Source organism: Gadus chalcogrammus, chromosome 22, assembly GCF_026213295.1.
Source record: "Gadus chalcogrammus isolate NIFS_2021 chromosome 22, NIFS_Gcha_1.0, whole genome shotgun sequence".
Taxonomy (NCBI): domain Eukaryota; kingdom Metazoa; phylum Chordata; class Actinopteri; order Gadiformes; family Gadidae; genus Gadus; species Gadus chalcogrammus.
In genome coordinates this window covers 6,757,783-6,776,727 of record NC_079433.1, presented here as the reverse complement: position 1 = coordinate 6,776,727, position 18,945 = coordinate 6,757,783, and the positions used below count along the sequence as shown (strand labels likewise).

General features: G+C 44.9%; 1 protein-coding gene across 1 annotated transcript in view; it reads left to right on the top strand.

Moving 5' to 3' along the window:
- LOC130376229 (CUB and sushi domain-containing protein 3-like) overlaps nt 1-18,945 on the top strand; it is a 387,391-nt gene that overhangs the window by 190,580 nt on the left and 177,866 nt on the right. Inside the window, exon 6 of the mRNA XM_056583449.1 lies at nt 15,087-15,199. Within this exon, the coding sequence (XP_056439424.1) occupies nt 15,087-15,199 (113 nt within the window). The remainder of the gene's footprint in view (nt 1-15,086; nt 15,200-18,945) is intronic.

Genomic DNA, 18,945 nt, shown 5'->3' with positions numbered 1-18,945 from the left:
CCCACGCAATACCCTGACCCCCTGACTGACCCCTGACACCGCGGTAGGACGTGGGAGCGGAGGAAGGAACACAGAAGAGGGATTCTCTCTTTCCAGGAACCGCTAGGAGGTCCGATTTTACGCAGAAGATGAAGACAAACAGCCGCGGAATAAACATTGGGAGACAAACAGAGCAAACAGAAACAAACAGGCTGTGTAGACTGTGGTGTTTCATCGTTTGCATAGTCACGACTCCTTTGATGTTAATTGATGTATGTAGTCATTTGAGTCTGCCCACATTAATCATGGCCATACATTCATATGTTCATAGTTACAATAATAACCACCTTAAAGTACTTATCCATCTATGTCGACGTCAGTGAGCCCCTCGCCAGCAGAACGAGTGGATTGTTTAAAACGATCTAAAGCTTAAGTTATTATGAGAGACATGTGCAGCTGTTGATTTCTACATTGGATAAATAGGCATGGTGGTGTGTCGTGTGTTAAACATATCTATGTAAACTGGGGAAGTAGGGATTGATTGCCACACACACACCTACAAAGACACGCACACACACACACACAAACACACCTATAAAGACACACAGACACACACACGCACACAAGCATGCTCACAAACATAAGTATACATGCATACATACACACAAATTCACCCCCTGGACACAAAAAAGGACACAAAATCTGAAAGAGACGAAAGAAAGAGAGAGTGGGAGAGAGAGAGAGAGCAAACGTGCCATTTCTGCTCTATTGCTCCTTTCATTATCCTACTAGACAGAAATACAGGAATTCAATTAAACAGCCATTTAGTGACCTTAGTGCACGTAGGACGCATGGGGGTGTGTGCACACACAAACATACACGGCGCAAACGTATCAATTAATCACTGTCTGTCCGCTAACCATTGTAACGGCTGGCACCTCAATGAACCATGGGAATTATAGATTGTGTTCGCGTGTGTGTGTGTGTTTGTGTGTGTCTGTGTTTGTGCATGGGTGGGGGGGGTCGTAGGGTAGATGATGTTCCCTTTGTTGTCATTTTAATTGCTTCTTTTACTAAAGTAAAGGTTAGAAGTGTGTGTGTGTGTGTGTGTGTGTGTGTGTGTGTGTGTGTGTGTGTGTGTGTGTGTGTGTGTGTGTGTGTGTGTGTGTGTGTGTGTGTGTGCGTTTTTTTTGCGTGCCAGTTTGTGTGTACATGTGTGGGTTCCTGGGTATCGGTTTCATCCACTGGTAATACTCTAAATTATATAATTTATTTTCTATCGCTGTACTTTTAGTTTTTTATCTACTTTTTTGAGTCAGAAGAGTGAAATGAGCTGTAAATCCAACCGGTTCCCTTCACCCTGCCGAACTGTGTGGCGGATGTGTAATCGAGCACACTGATACATAATGACACCACAACATAACCCGGCACCAAGTTTGGATTATAGCGTTGAAGCGTGGGTCCTGAAGTACACCTGATTACGAAAAAAAAACGTCAAATCCTCAAGATCTTTTGAACTGAACGTGTTTTTGTTACTTCTTTGCCTCCCCGAAATATGCTACTCTCAAACTTTGCCTGTACCACGCATCGCCAAGTACCAAAGCAAAATCATTCCGACCAATTATGCCGCTTTTCCACCGCACATGTAGCTCGACTCGACTCGACTCGACACGGTAGCAGCACGGGTCGTTTTCCACCGCAAATAGTACCTCCTGGACGTGGGCGGGGTCGGCTGCGCGAAAGGGCCGTGACGTATTTTTGTACGCGACGCAAACAACACCTACGCAACCCACACATGGACAGAACCCCCATAACAACAATGGAGGACATCGATAACATTACTATTATTAGCTGGCATGTTGAAGAAGTTGAAGAAGTGGAATATGTTGGCTGCGGCGCTGCTATGGCTGTTACCAGCATGGTTGCCATGTCGCTCTCGTGATTTCGTCACACTCTCTGGCCAATCAGTGGCCGGCCGTCTGTCGGGTCGAGTCGAGTCGTGTCGAGCTGGTACCATGCAGTGGAAAAGCGGCATTAGAGATCTTTACTATTCCTAGTGATACGCAGTCTTTTGGTGATGCGATCCTGAGGATATCCATTCACAAGAGATCTAGTCCCGCCCTAATACAGGGTTGTCACATGGGTCATGTCACGCATCACAAGGTATTACGTGTGTGCGTGCGTGCGTGCGTGCGTGTGCGTGCGTGTGTGTGTGTGTGTGTGTGTGTTAATCATCAGTGTCCAGCCGAGCACACAAACATCTTGTTATTGGGTATTAAAAGTTGATGATGGAATCTGAACTATGCCCAGGAGTGAAAACTAACAACGTAGGATGAAACACATGGGGCGTAAATCCAACTCAATGACAATAAAGTACACATAAACACACACAGAGGGACACACATCGACAGTCACAGAGCCAACAAACGCATCGCAGGCCAACCACAACTTAGTCCAAGTTGTGGTAATAATAGCTTTGATAACGCCCATTAAATATTGTCTCCTGCAGTCAACTTAATTAATATATAGATAATTACGGTGTTAGGTCTATCAAATACGCAAGGGCAAAACTCACAGGTACAGAACAGGGAATTAAAGGTGTCATAAAGGACCGCTGCATCCTTATTGCCCACCACTGTTTACAGGGGTAAGGTCGCAAAGTTACAAAGTCTGAACAGCCAGCAAAGTTACTGTTTACGTCCCTTTGAGCATTGGCTTACCCTTGAGTCAAACTAACCCAACTTAACTTCTGCTACACTTTGGATTCGGATATGGAAACAGTGGCGGGTTTATGTGTATTGTTTTATGTGACTGTGCATTAGTGTCTTACCTTGGCATGTAGAATAGTGACCTATCAAATACTGTTTACGCTGTTACGCATGGATTTACTCCTCTCTGCTCACCTCCTGGATAACAAAACACTTTTGAAATGTACTTTACTCCTGGCTCCTGCTTTTGAAAAAGTGCTTTCTTGGGGATTATAAAGTCTACGCTAGTTAGGGTCCCCTTTCACTTCAGCTGACAACAGTCACCGAAGCACTGGCTAATTTAAATAAAGTTCCCATAAATGTGGGTGGGGGGGTGGTGGGTTTGGCTCACCAAAGAAATTGCAGGCGGCGGTAATACCTTGAAAGCCAGCGTCTAAAGCCAAACAAGGGAGACAGTGATGTTATTAAGAGAAAAGTGAAACACTAAAGCCTGTCCCATCAGATTTCTAAGGTGACTGGGAAGTCTGCTTCTCCTTTTCAGCTTCAGATCAACCTAATCCCACAGCTCCCATATCTCCCCTCACCCCCTCCCTGTCTCCCCTGCCATTGCTCTTTATTCAGGCATTTACAGGAAATTGGACCTTCCTTTCATTATTTCCATCTTTCTGTCATTATTTTCCATTATTTATTTATTTACTACTTTGAGTCTCTTTCCTTCCTCCTGTCTTTATTTCAGTCCCTTTTTATCTTTTTATTGTACATCCTTTAAAAGTCTTCACTAAATATTTGTGTGTGTGTGTGTGTGTGTGTGTGTGTGTGTGTGTGTGTGTGTGTGTGTGTGTGTGTGTGTGTGTGTGTGTGTGTGTGTGTGTGTGTGTGTGTGTGTGTGTGTGTGCGCTTTTGTGTGTTAGTCTCTTTGCTAGTCATCCCTGCTAAAGAACATTAAGCATATAATATAAATCAACGCAAGGTCAAGATCATCCACTGACCTCCTCATTGTAGTAGCTCAATTCTCATCTGACCAAGGGCAGGTCTCATTAGCAGCTTTGCACTCATTTATTAACTACAACACAGCTCCCTTGTCGCTATAGGAAGATATATCCCCTGTATCTGTGGAGAGGTCATGTGGCCCACTGGAGACCCCTATGTGTCCATCATCACTCCTCCAACCTTCTTCAGTCAACACGCTTTTCAACACGCTCACTGGGGAATGATTGCCTATGGGGCTTGGGGATGTAGACAAATGTATCATCATGATAATTAATGGGGCATTTACACAATATCAATAATTATCCCGATAGGCTTGTGAATTTGAAATACCATTCTGCATAAAAGTCTCACTGAGGATCTTAACATTGGAGTATATGGAAACGTAAAGTATTTCACCGGATGGAATCTAGTTTTTCTTTGTCACAGATGTTTCAAACCTCATATTTGATGATTTTAAGGGCATATCTCCTCATCGTAATTCATTTATACTATTAAACTAGCCATCACGATGAGTCGATATCTACATTGCATGATGATACAATGCCATTCAAAGACGATAAACGTTAATATTGAATTATTGCCAAGCTCAGTTGCTGATAAATCTCCCAACAATAAAACCAAATCATCTATGAAGCAGTCCCATGAAGCAGCTTTCCACTGAGGTCCAACAGCACGGGGAAATGTGTGTGTGTGTGTGTGTGTGTGTGTGCACCCAGCCCTTGTACTGCACATGTCATTGATCCATAATTTATCCCTCCATTCCTCTCTCTCTTTCTCTATCTCTGTCTCTCTTACTCTCTCTTTTTCTACCTCCCTCCATCTGTGTCTCACTCTTTAACAATGGCTCTCTCTCTCTTTCTCTGCCTCCCTCCATCTGTGTCTCTCACTCTTTAACTATCTCTCTCTCTCTCTCTCTCTCTCTCTCTCTCTCTCTCTCTCTCTCTCTCTCTGCCTCCCTCAATATGCGTCTCCCCTCCATCCGTTCCTCTCTCCACCTCTCCTTCTCTCTCATCCATATATCTCTCTAACGACCGTCCCTTTAAGGCCTTGTCAGTCCTGACGCCTCCCCTTTAAATGCCAGCAGACACATGCTATCTGTCTCTACCTATCTGCCCAATACAGGTGTGTGTGTGTGACTATTTGCGTGTTTGTGTGTGTTTTTGCGTCAGTGTGTGTGTATCTCTGCAAGTGTGTGTCTTTGTGTGCATTTGAGTCCATGTATCATTGTGTTTGTGGGTATTTAGGTTTTTTGTGTGCTTGTGTGTGAGGGCGAAAGTGTATTTGCACGTGTGTGTGTGTGTGTGTGTGTGTGTGTGTGTGTGTGTGTGTGTGTGTGTGTGTGTGTGTGTGTGTGTGTGTGTGTGTGTGTGTGTGTGTGTGTGTGTGTGTGTGTGTGTGCGTGCGTGCGTGCGTGTGTGTGTGTGTGTGTTTGTAACTGTGTAGGTGGGTCAGATGTAATTGTAAGTGATGGGCTAGCTAGCAGGCCAAACAAGGTTTAGCTCGAGGAGGCAATGTCCACCAGGCAGCCCAACCACAGAGAGACGTGTGTGGGGTGAACGGGAGGACTGGGTGGTGTTCGGTTGGGAGTAGTTTAAATTTAACCACGGGCCTTTGTGGACATTTTATAAGCCAATCATTAGGTACAATTAGAATCCATGATTTTGCTTCTTAGTCGAAGCAGTCAGACTGCTCATGAAATGATCCTCGCAGCTTGAGTTATGATAGTGAGCTGAATAATGCTTAATATACCCAAACTAAAATGCTGGTTGGATGGAAAGGGACAAGGGACACATTGGGCAGAGACAACACCGAGACAAATCAGCTCACGTAAGATGCCGAAGATGTCATTTGTCTAGTGAAGCAGTCTCATTTCTGTATGGAAGATGCTGTAATGCCCAATACCCGCAGTGCTTCACAGAGTACACAGTACTGGTTCTCGTTTCAATGGTGATTTCATATTTCAAATGCAGTCGCCGCATCTGTGTGTTTGCTTTATTACCCCATAGTGGACTTATTGAAGCAATTTCTACAAAATCACGGTGCCCAGATGGTTCTTCGACCTATTTCAATCGCACGCATTTCTAAAGTACTTTTTGGCAGATGTTTTATCCCATATTATTTTTTAGATACTGTACAAGTCAACAATGAGCTGATTAGGAATCTTGCTTCAGGGTACCAACAGGTAGACTTTGGGGTTCTACCCAGAATTTTTCCACTGGTAATCTTAACAATGGTTATTTTCTCCTAAATAAATCTATTTTTATTATGTATTTATCTATTTATCGCTTAACCACTCTTTCTCTCCGCTTTTGACTGATGAGCCGCCCTAACAACTACCTTTTCCCCGGAGTGGGATTAATGAAGTTTAGTATCTTATCTTAACCCGCAGACTATCTTACCCCGCCCTCACTGTGCATGGGTAAACTACAAACATGGCCTCGGCCTGCAGTATGGGTGTGAATGTCTCTTTGCTGCATGTGTGTCTTTGAGACTGCCGGGCAGACAAGGAGGTTAAACCACTATTCAACACCAGTGAGCGTCTCTCTTCTCGGGGCTAGAAAGAGCAGTGATGGCCCCTGTCACCTCTGGAGCTCCAGGAATAGGCCCGGCCTCATACGGATGTGCCCTGAAGAGGCTTATCGTGCCTGGGCATCACAGCGGCACAGGGAGGGGCCGGGTGGGAAGGGTGTTTGCACTGCAGGGAGGGAATGGAAAGTGACACTCAGTGACGCACATGAACGCACACAAACACATACAATCACAGACACACACACATGCGCTTGGACACACACACACGCACAACTGCACACACACACACACACACACACACACACACACACACACACACACACACACACACACACACACACACACACACAGAGATGCAGACTGATCAACAAGGGCTGCTAGCACAGGCTGGTGCACCCAAAGGATCAGCATCATTCTGACATGCACTGACGCTCACGGGCACGCTCACGGGTGTGCGGGTGTTTTTATGAGGAAGAAATGGGAATAAAGATGTGCTTATACTAATATATATGTATATCTTCTTCTTTAATATTAAATAGGGATTTCATGTCTTGAAACAGACAACTTAGTCTTTGTATCTTTGCGAGTGTGTGTATGTTTCTATCTGTCTCTGTCAGATATGAGATTGATTGACACAGTAAATGATTGGGCTGTAAAGGTGACCTGAGATTCAATTTGTTATTGTTTGTGTATACGTGTTTGTGTGTGTGTGTGTTTGATGGTGAGTAGGGTGTGCATGTGTGTGTGCGCCATTGTATTGTGAATTGTGTGCACTATTTAATGGATAGCATGTCACTGTGGTCAAGGACCTACCTACCTATATCCTCAACTCCCACCACAGACACACAGACACACACAGACACACACAGACACACACAGACACACACACACATACACACACACACACACACACACACACACACACACACACACACACACACACACACACACACACACACACACACACACACACACACACACACACACACACGGGTGAGTTCATGGGGCATCAGGAGTGATTGATTTACTCGACACCAGTGACTATTGGCCACACAGACGGTAACCTTAGAAGTGTGTGTGTGTGTGTGTGTGTTGAGAGATTCTATCAGCGTAGTGTTATTAATCACAGACATCCCACAGACCCTGAACTCTAGACACAGACAGACATTTTCTCCGTGGCCTGATGGATGGCACAGCGAAGAAGCGATGGAGAGTAGTGGAGGAAGAAGAGAATAAGAACAAAGAGAAGATACAAAATGTTCTTCATAATAGTTTAACTTTAACTTTTACTCACTATTGTCAGGACTATTTCGCTGATCATTTCAAAGGCTACCTGGTGGTATTTGGTTAATTGTCAATTTGTCAGTTAAACAGTCAAGGTCGCCATCAGTTGAAAAAGGAACAAGGGCAAAATCAAACGGAATGCAAAGACGGACTGCCGCTGCAGTAGAAGTACTGTGCGTACGCGCCAACAAGTTGGCCCAGCCTGGCGCTGTGTCTTTGTTTTCCCTTTTTTGTTTGAGCTGTTTTCTTCTTTGTTTTAAGCCCTGTGTTTGTAGTGAATATCCTTCCACTGCTCAAGCCATCATTGACGTGCAGGACAACACACACACACACACACACACACACACACACACACACACACACACACACACACACACAAGCTGACACACACACGCACAAACACGCCCATCAGGGTGCCGTTAAGCTTGTTATAGAGCCGCCCCCGGTAACTTCTCTGTAAGTACGTCTGTACTGTAAGAATAAAAAACATGGCACCTTTCTTTGACAAGGCAATACAGTATCTGCTTATGCCAGGGGGCATTACGCATTATCCGTGAAGTGAAATGTTTGCTTTTTGAAATAATGGTTTAGGATCAACTCGACTGCAGCTCTTAAACCTGGAGGAATAATGGATACCACTCGTGTTTTGGGCTCAGAGTTTTCCTTTCAACAATTTCCTGACCTGTCAATACAGGACTGTTTGTTATAACAGGCCTTAATGGTATAACAATACAGTACTATATGTTATATCAGGCCTGTTTGTTATAACAGGCCTTAATGGTATAACATTACAGGACTGTATGTTATAACAGGCCTTAATAGTATAACATTACAGGACTGTATGTTATAACAGGCCTTAATGGTATAACAATACAGTACTATATGTTATATCAGGCCTGTTTGTTATAACAGGCCTTAATGGTATAACATTACAGGACTATGTTATAACAGGCCTTAATAGTATAACATTACAGGACTGTATTTTATAACAGGCCTTAATGGTATAACAATAGAGGACTGTATGTTATATCAGGTCTGTTTGTTTTAACAGGCCTTAATGGTATAAAAATACAGGACTGTATGTTTTAACATGCCTTAATGGTATAACAATACAGGACTGTATGTTTTAACAAGCCTTAATGGTATAACAATAAATGACTTTATCGTGTAACAATACCACAACATCATCTGCATACAGGCCAACAAGTAACAAACAAGTAAGCCAAGTGTAGGAACTGATAATAAGTTAATTAGAGTCACGCTTTATCTAACAATATCCGAGTAAAATTGTTGAAAGTTGTAAAGATACACAACGGAATATATTTCAACATAGATGTCTTTAATCTTTTTTTTCCAGTAATACAAACAACAAGCACCAAACAACTTGGGACTCACGCTCTAGTGCCAACTCCGGCTATTATTTAGCGGCTCAACCAAATGCGAAATTATCAAGAGATTAACTGCATTCTGCATGTTCATGTCGCATAAAATTAAGTTTGGAGTCCAGTGAACCCAGCTGGCTCTACACATTATCAGACTTGCATGCAGATGCCTTGAGTGCAGTGATTTTTGTTTTTTTCACTGCATATATGGCCTCTGGGATCATGCATTCTGCAGTTTAAGCATCCTTTGGCGCATTAAGAGCCTTTACGAAACGGCGTCCATAACGATGCCGTGTTTAATTTTTAATTGTAGAGAGCTGGGAAAAATAAAGCATTCTGCAGCATATTTAAGTTCGTAGACCCGTCCCCGGGAGATGGGATGTTTAGCACATGACCTCATATGGTTCAGTTCAGACCAGGGCTCTGGTCTGAGTCACAACAGATTCCATACAAATCTGCATTCAACAGCCTCTCTCCACGGTCTCTTATCTCCCTCATGTGTTCTATATTGTAAGCCACCATATGTTCTCTATTATTTTCATATTTACAGTTTTTATTCATGCAGTGTGATATTTTTTTCAGGTGTAACCCAATTCAGTCACTAACACTTTATAAACATTGTAACGTTCATCTTTTTACCTATCTAACGTTCAACCCATGTTTAAGCTGTGGTGGATGGACTGAGGGGAGCGATGTGGGGAGAAAGAGAGAGAGAGAGAGAGAGAGAGAGAGAGAGAGAGAGAGAGAGAGAGAGAGAGAGAGAGAGAGAGAGAGAGAGAGAGAGAGAGAGAGAGAGAGAGAGAGAGAGAGAGAGAGAGAGAGAGAGAGAGATGGAAAGGGAGAGAGAGAGAGAGAGAGAGAGAGATGGAAAGGGAGAGAGAGAGAGAGATGGAAAGGGAGAGAGCGAGGCGTCGGGTGAGTTACAGATGGCTGTGTGTGTGTGTCTGCTCTAAGCTGTTAGGAGCGGGTTCTTCCTGGAAGTCATACAGCAGGGCCTGTGTTTGGGGGCACAGGGACTGGGAGGCCAGCACAGAATGAGAATAAATGCTCTGGAAATTGACACTGTTACCCGTCTCCCAACGGAGAGGAGAACAGCCAGAGGAAGGGAAATGATAGAGAGAGGGAGGGAGGGAGAGGGAGAGAAGGAGAGAGAGGGAGAAGGAGAGAAAAGGGGAAGGAGAGAAGAGGTAGTTGAGTTTTTTTATCTTTGGGCTCAGGGAAAGGGTGGCTGTTTAGACGAGAACAAACCATAAAATGACAACAGGTAAGGGACATAATTTGATGTATTCCTCACCAGGGACCGTAGCTTTCCTCGATAGGGACTTGATAACACACATTCATACATAAACAAGCAGACATGCTCGCACACACAATGCACACACACACACACACACACACACACAATGCACACACATGCGCACAAACACAACTCTGGGGTCTTGTGAGATGTGTATATAGTTGTGAGCATGCCCGTGGCCAGCTTTGAGGGCACCGAGGTCCGGACCTCTGTTATTTCTTTGGAGCGAAAAATAAAATTGGAAACCAAATACAATTGTATAAAAATCCGCCGTGTGTGACATCTGGTGGTGCGTGTTGGACCCCCACCAACCCCTTTTTCTTTGTCTCATTCTTTTTCTGCCTCTCTGTCCCTCTTTTTCTCTCGCTGTCTCTTTCTCTCTCTTTCTCTGTCCCTCCCTCTCTGTAATACTTTCTCACTCTGTCTCTCTCTTCTCTTTCTCTCTGTCTCTCGCTCTCTGTGTCTCTCTCTCACTCTCTGTATTTCTTTCTCACTCTCTCGCTTCATCTCTCTCTGCCTCTCCCTCTCTGTATTACTTTCTCCCTTTGTCTCGCTCTCTCTCTCTGTAAAAGTTAAACTTCAATATATTTTTGATTGCGTCTCTCTTTCGTGTTTAACAGTGTCATTCTTGACACTGTTAAAAAATATACAACCTCCCAGTTCCATTCAAAACCCTTTTGAATGGAGCTCAGAGTTGAAAAGAAGCAGAGAATGAGCAGATGATGGGAGTGTGTCAGGGGGTGTTTGTAGGTCGCAGATATCCGGCTGTCTGGTTGCTTTTCCGTGGTAAAATGGAGCAAATTAGATTCCTGTGTGTATTGGCGGTTTTCAAAGGAGGAAACACTTTTTGACGGGGAGCTGAGAGTGTTTTTCTCACCGATATTGGGATGTCTTCATTCGGGTGCTAATGCGCTACCGCGCTAATACATTCCCTTACTCACCCTTTATATTTTTTCTTTCATACGTGCACACACATAAACACACATAAACACACACATTAACTGTGTTTATTTTATACGTGCACAGTGCACACACATGCACACGCATACACACATACATTTATTTTCTTATTCCTATTTACTTTCTTTCAAGCACACTCACACGCACGCACATTATTTTTCATCCAGTTTCCTCCTTTCAAATAAGCACACAGGCAGCCACAGACACACAAAACATCCTCATTTCTCAGCGTGTGCACGTGCGTGTGCTTTTCCCTGTCACCGCACGCGTCCATCGCAGCGCCTTGAGAGCTAACGTTGACAGGAGAAGAAACGGGAAGGACACCGCAAACAAGACGTTACACAGGAAGGAGAGGCGAGGGGAAGGTGCAGATGCCGCAGAGTAGGAGTAGAGCCGGGATCTTTTCAATTATAATCCATCCAACATGTCCACCGCCTCCGTCCACCGCCCCGCCATAGGTCTTCCACAGGCGCTCGGAGACCTGGATTTAACCGTCAAACAGGTTTAAACCAAGGGTAGCTCGGTTTAAAACGGCCGCAGCATCTTCTCCCCGCCGTGTTGTGTCGTATTTCTGCATTGGCGCGAGTCCCGCCTGTCTGAGGTCCTAGCCACTGAACTGACAAAGGATGAACTGAGGATGAACCAAGGCATGAGTGGTGTTGTGTTCTTCAAGAGTGCAGGGATGTCGTCATTATTGTCAGCTCTTTGTATGCAAAACCAAAGGCTAAACCTTGAAATCCAAATGGTGGCAAAAAAATGTTACATAGTTGTCGAACCCTTATAGTCGTTGGATTTGTGGGGTACCAGAAAAATCTTTCATTCATCGTATAATTCCAATGAGCTCTGTGTTTATAACGCTAGAGTTTTTGTATTCAGAGGACTGAGAAGACTTCATATAAACCAAGGAGGTTTCCTTGTTAGTATTGATCTACAGGCCGTACAGAGTTTATATCTTTAGTTAACATACGAAATAATGAAAAAACATATTTTAACCTTCCATTTTACCTTGTGAAGGGTAGCTGCAAGTTGAAACGGAAATACATCAGTTCGCACATAGTTCATCACACCAGGAGGTTGTGTGTGTGTGTGTGTGTGTGTGTGTGTGTGTGTGTGTGTGTGTGTGTGTGTGTGTGTGTGTGTGTGTGTGTGTGTGTGTGTGTGAGTGAGACTCACTCACTCACTAACAAAGACTCGTATGTGAGTGAGTCTAATTGCAGTGGCATGTTCGTTCGGTGGTGTGCATGCATGCACGCGTTAGCGATGCACTCCTTTGACATTGCAAGTAGCTTCCATTTCTGAGGTGAACAGATTTCACGCCGTAAAGACGGACAGATGGTGAGATAGGGAGTGGGCGGCGGCGACGGAGGAAGGCGGGAGAGAGGGAGGGAGGGAGGGAGGGAGAGAGGGAGGGAGAGAGAGAGAGAGAGGGAGGGAGGGAATGGATAGAGATAAAGGCATACCGGCAAGGTACTCAAATGGAAATTACCTTTTTTTGGTCCCCCATGGAAAACAAAAATGAATTGATGTAAAGATGATGAATGAACTGGAGGAAAAAGGTGAAGGGGACAAAAAATGGATGGGACAGTATGTCAAGAGGCATGTGAACAGCACAACGTACAGCTTGGGACGACACTGGTTCAGGACGAGAGCAAGGCCTCAGAATGGAGGGAGAGAGAGAAAGAGACGGAAGGTAGGAGAGAGGGAGGAAGAGAGAGAAAAGGACAGAGATAGATGCGATGAGAGAGAAAAGAGAGAGATGGGCGAAGGGGAGAGAGACGGGGAGGGAAAGATAGAGAGGGACAGATGGGGAGACAAAGATAGGGAGCGAGTCGATGGCAGAGTTGGAGGAGAAGGAATAAAGATGGGGGGAGAAAGAGATAAATAGAGAGGGACAGAGTGTGCGAGAGACAGGGGCAGAGGAAGGGAGAGAAACGGAAGAAAGATAGAGGAAAGGAGAGGGACACAGAACGAGAGTTTACCGGTACAAAGTGATGGGCAAAGGGTTCGACTCCCAAGATGAACGACTGTCTGTAATTCGCCTTTTTTTTTTACATCAAGGTTTGTGAGGCCAGATGTGCTGTAAACAAGGATGGAGTGTATTAGCTGGGCCGGTGATTTTATAAAAGACCTGAGATATGGGGGTGGCGTCTGCAACGGCAGCTGTAAGATGTGAAGACTCATGCGGGTGTTGGGCGGGCGGTGCACAATAAATGTGAATTAAAGATGGTAGTGAATGGTAGGAATGAGTTAGACACCAACAAAAAGTTGAATGGAAAAGGGAGGTGAAATAAGAAACTACAGTGATAAAGGAGGGTGGATTTACGAGGCGGGAATTTAAGAGGAAGAATGATAGAGAGAGATGGAGCACGGGAGAGCGAGAGAAAGGGGAAATGATGGATAGATAGACAGATGCTCGATGGATAGCTAGGCACTCTGTGACTTAAACTGTGTTGAACTACAGGGTGGGGCCAGTAAGTGGGTCAAGACATTGACACCTGACCTGAATCCATCTCAACCAGTAGCCCCTGCTTACCACAGGGTTTCACCCCAGTACCAAACACTTTCCACTGCGCCGCTCAGAATGAAATAAATCACATTTTCAACCGGTCACAGGTGCAAGGTTGCTTTTTGACATAACCGAGGCATAGACAAAAAATAAATTGCACTCAGGGAGAGGAAATGGGAAACACAGTGACGGATCAAGGCTGGGGGCGGGCGGGAACCAATGGGAGGCGTTGGACAAAAAGTTTGAATGAAAGGATCCTACCTGTTGTCATACACACGGTACTGTAACATTAGAAAGGTGCTTTAGGACGTTTATGAAGCCCTGACAGAGGGGACGGTAATGGAAACAGGTTGGAGTGAATCAGCGGTAATAGAGGAACTGTAGGGAGGAGACGGGGAGTAGTAAAACAGTTATTATTATAGACAGGGACTTCATAAGAGTCTGATGGGAGGGACACAGGCGCCTGGAAGAGAGGATGAGAGAGTGACAGAGACAATGTGGAAGAAGGAGAGGCGGGCACAGCCATGCTCGTGAGGGGCTAATGCCGTGATAACAATGCCGTTTGAAATGGAGAAACGATTGAAATGACGTAGACAGCATGGGATAGGAGGGGGGAGAACGAAGGCTACTGTTATAGGCAGGGCGAGGTGTGGCAGATTAGCTGCAGAAGGCAAGGCAAGGCAAGGCAACTTTATTTATATAGCACTTTTCATACACAAGGCAGACTCAAAGTGCAGAAGAGGGAAAGGAGAGAATGATGAAGGGTGGGATGATGGTGGAGGATAAATAAAATGGGATAGTTTCGTGTATCGTTTGAGGGGAGCGATGGGATAGGTAATGCTTCAGGCTAATTAAGATAAAAGTAAAAACACAAGTTCATACAGGGTTTTCACCCCTCTCTCCGACTTTATTCTGTCATTCTTACTGTCAAGCCCGTGACAATATGACATGAAATGCTTCATCAGCATGAACGGCAATTGGAATGGGGGTGGGGGTGTAGTCATTCAGCAGCTGTTTCATGTTTTATCTGCTACTAGAAACCCCAGTCATGTTTTCACATTAAAACAATAATAGCGAGTTACGTAACCGATGGAAGCAATTCCCCATCGCTCAGAACAGTAAAAAGAGCGATTTCAAAGATCGCAGGGTCAGATTATCCAACGCTTTTCCCCGAGCTCCTCTACGTCTCTCAGTCCTACAAGCCATCCTTCACTTCCTGCCTGTCCATTCCTCCTTCATTTCCTGTTTATCCATTCATCGATTTCCATTTGTTTGTTCTGTTATTCGGCTATCGAGGGGTTACATAACCGGTAGAGTAACGGGTCTGTACGTTTCTTTTCCGGAAGCAACCGATTATTTCCCATGAACAGCATTTGCCGTGTTGTTATTAGTATTGTGTGTAGTTCGGTTTTCCTAACACGACCTCTGTTGTTTCCCGCTCTGTTGTTCAGGCTGACAGGCTTCCAGGTGCCGTCCCCGGTCACCAGCACGGGGAACGTGTTCTCTCTGAGACTCACCAGTGACTTTGCCGTCTCCGCACACGGCTTCAAGCTCAACTATGAAGGTAAGGCCCGGGGGGAGCGATTGATGTGCGGAGGGACGGGTGGATGGATTGAAGCTCCGGCACGACGCGGAGACCCTGGGGGGACGGATTGATGGGGAGATGGATGGATGGAAAGATTGAGGGAGGGATGGAGGGACGGATTGATTGAAGCTCAGCTAACGCAGGTGAGGCCCACACAGTAAATCAGCCGTGTAACTGGGGGGGGGGGGGGCTGAGATAGATAGATGGAAGGAGGAATGAATGGATGAATAGATGATGAATGGATGAATGGGAGTGGTTGGACGTGGCGGTGGAGGTGGTGGGTGTGATAAGGACAGATGGATGGACGGAAGGATGGATGACGCTTATGTTGGGAAATGACATCAAGTCCAACCAACCAGCCGGTATGTCGGCCATTTTACTGAGGGGCTGGTCTCAGCATCCAGAAATACAGGCAATGGGTAAGCACCGGTGACTATTACTATTTATGAGGTAAGGGGTCAGGTTGTTGGGTAACTGATTCAAATGTGAATCTGTGCTCCAGACAGCCACTCCTGGCGGCATGGCGGGACACAGGTTTTCAGATTGGATTTTGATTAGGCAGACGTGGATGGGCTCGAGGCTGGATGTGCGGGTGAATACATGTCGGTAATGGTTAGGTGAGGAGTGTGTGCGCGTGTGTATGAAAGACACACACCGAAAATCGTTTGATCGTGCTGATTTGTGCTCTGAATTAATTTAATTTCTTTAAGGAATAGAAGAAAAATCAATGGGATATTTAATGGATGGTTCTGATTCATACACTTTTTGCTCGGTTACATTTGGTGTCAATGCGACTTTCCAAACTTTTCCGATCTCTATTCCGATCTCTTCTCCAATCTTCCTAAGCCAGCCAGACGACCTCCCAATGCCACCTGGGCACATCGGAATCCCAGAGCAGCCGAGATCCATTTCAATACGCTCCGAGACAAAAACTAGAACACAGATAAACAAACCACGCCTTTCCAAGCAGGTCAGAGGTCAATGTTGGCTAATCCCCGGTCCAGAAACCTAAACAAAAGTTCTCCGGCTGAATTCCCCGTTGCTCCCATTGTTTCTGCTCGCAAGCACATTCACAAGGTCGACTACCGACAACACGCCGGATGACTTTTACTTTTTCCTGAGATCCTGAGATCCTTTCCATTATTGGCATCGCCTCAAGAGCACATAAAGAGCCCCCCTCTCCCCGTCTCTCCTCCTAACCCTTACCTCCACCCTTCTGTCTGTGTCTGAGGTCAAGAACCCCAGTATTGCCCTATAAGGATGTTCTTCCTCCTTAAAGAAACAATTTGTATTACTTAGCCGCTTTAAGTATCCTTTAACTCTACGTTGAGGAAGAGGTTGTTTTGCGTTATTTGTTTTCAGGGCCCCCCGTTTAGTGTACACCGCGGCCCCCCCCCCCCCTTGCATTACCGCAGTGTTCTGCTGCATAATTAAGCAGTAGGGCAGATACTATTTCATCGGAACAAGCAGGATATTAAAATACAGGAGTACCAGACCCGGATGACTTCTCTATAAAACACAAACACTCACATAGATGTATCAACAGGCTCTCTCACGCGCACACACACACACACACACACACACACACACACACACACACACACACAAACCGATCATAGCCTCTCCCCGCTGTTTAGGAGGTTTGCAGTTTTTATTGGATAATGACTGGACACAAATTGATGCACATTAAAATAAAATGTGTAAACACACTAATTGCCCCTAATTAATATGAACTTATGTTTAAAATGCAGCTATTTGCATGAACCATATGTTGCCATTGCGAGGTCATAGCCTCTACTCTAATCGGTCTGTGTGTGTTTGTGTTTGTTTGTGTGTGTTTGTGTTTGTTTTTGTGTCCTTCTTTCTCACTCTGTCCCTCTTCTCGTTGTAAGTGCCAGGGTCACCAGTATTTTTCAGTACAGTCTGTTTACTCGCTGCACAATTAGTGAAGCTTTTGAAATGCAATACATAATTATCTAACCAAAATAAACATATATTCATCTCTAATGCTAAAATACAGGATCTATCGTGGACATAGTGGACAGAAACACAAACATACACACACAGACACAGACACACACACACACACACACACACACACACACACACACACACTCACACTCACACTCACACTCACACTCACACTCACACTCACACTCTCACACACACACACACACACACACACATTCATTAAGAAACACACACACTTACACACATTCATTAAGAAACACAAACACACAGACAGACACACACACACAGATATGGTCACCATCTCTGTGTGAAGCCCGCCCATTGATTCCAACTTAAACCTTGAGGGAGTGTTGTGTCAAGAGGTAGAATGTTCTGGGCTGCCCTCTTTACTCGGGCGCCCAGGTTTGATGGACAGGTGTCCTTCCATGTAATGGTCCGCCTCCTTGAACGTTCCTTCCTGTACCACCAAGGTGTGTGTGTGTCTGAGAGAGAGAGAGAGAGAGAGAGAGAGAGAGAGAGAGAGAGAGAGAGAGAGAGAGAGAGAGAGAGAGAGAGAGAGAGAGAGAGAGAGAGAGAGAGAGAGAGAGAGAGAGAGAGAGAGAGAGAGAGAGAGAGAGAGAGATTTATTATTGAGTGTGAAGTCAGAGAATGTAATGCGCTGCTGTACTAAAAAAGGGTGCATGTACAGTCACAGCTACATGGTTGTGTCTTTATGCAATCTTAGGCCACACAGCTATACATTGGCAACACAACACACCTAGACACATACATATTACACCAAAGAGGACAATGAATGAACAAACCACATCACTTTTATTATTATCAATATGATTGTCTTTTATATATTGTATGCTAGATATGATTCTAAGAGACATTGGTTCTATGAGACATGGGTTACTTCAGATGTGGTTATGAGATGTGATATGTGTACATCTTGCGCTACAGGAGAATATTTTGGAGCCAAAACCGGCGCTTTACAAACAGACACCCACGCACATATACTTAAGCCCATACCCTCACACAATCACTTTCGGTTCTGATATATTTAACATACAGAGGCTGTGTATATTTCCTACAGAACCCACGTATTTGCACAAACTCAAAATAAACACATTCACAGAAACAGATGCAAACATTACACACAACCACAAATCAGAAACACACCAACCCACATTCACAGACACACATGAACATGTTAAAAACCGCCTTACCTTCAAAGAATAACACAAACGCAAAGAACAGCTTATAGATCCGAGTAATGTACAGCACACACACTACATACACATGCACAACTATGAGGATAAACACACAAACAGGCTAACATACAGAAACACACACACAACATGAATACAAGCACCTCAACACATATACACACACACACACGTCCACACACACAGGCTAACGCACACACACAAAGACATACACATGAACAAACAGACACAAAAACACCCTCAGGCTAACACACGCACACAAACACTCAGAGACACACACACGAACAAAGAGGCCGACACACAATACACTGTATATCCCAGATGCAGTCACCCACTCATGGGCCCTCCACCAGGGACCATGCTCTTTAGCCCACAACATGCTACCATGTGGATAACAAGTCAGGGGAGACTTCCTTTGCTTCACGCTCTCATCTCACCCCCTCGTTTTCTCTCATGGGGGTTCTCATCATGAGTCTCTCTCTCTCTCTCTCTCTCTCTCTCTCTCTCTCTCTCTCTCTCTCTCTCTCTCTCTCTCTCTCTCTC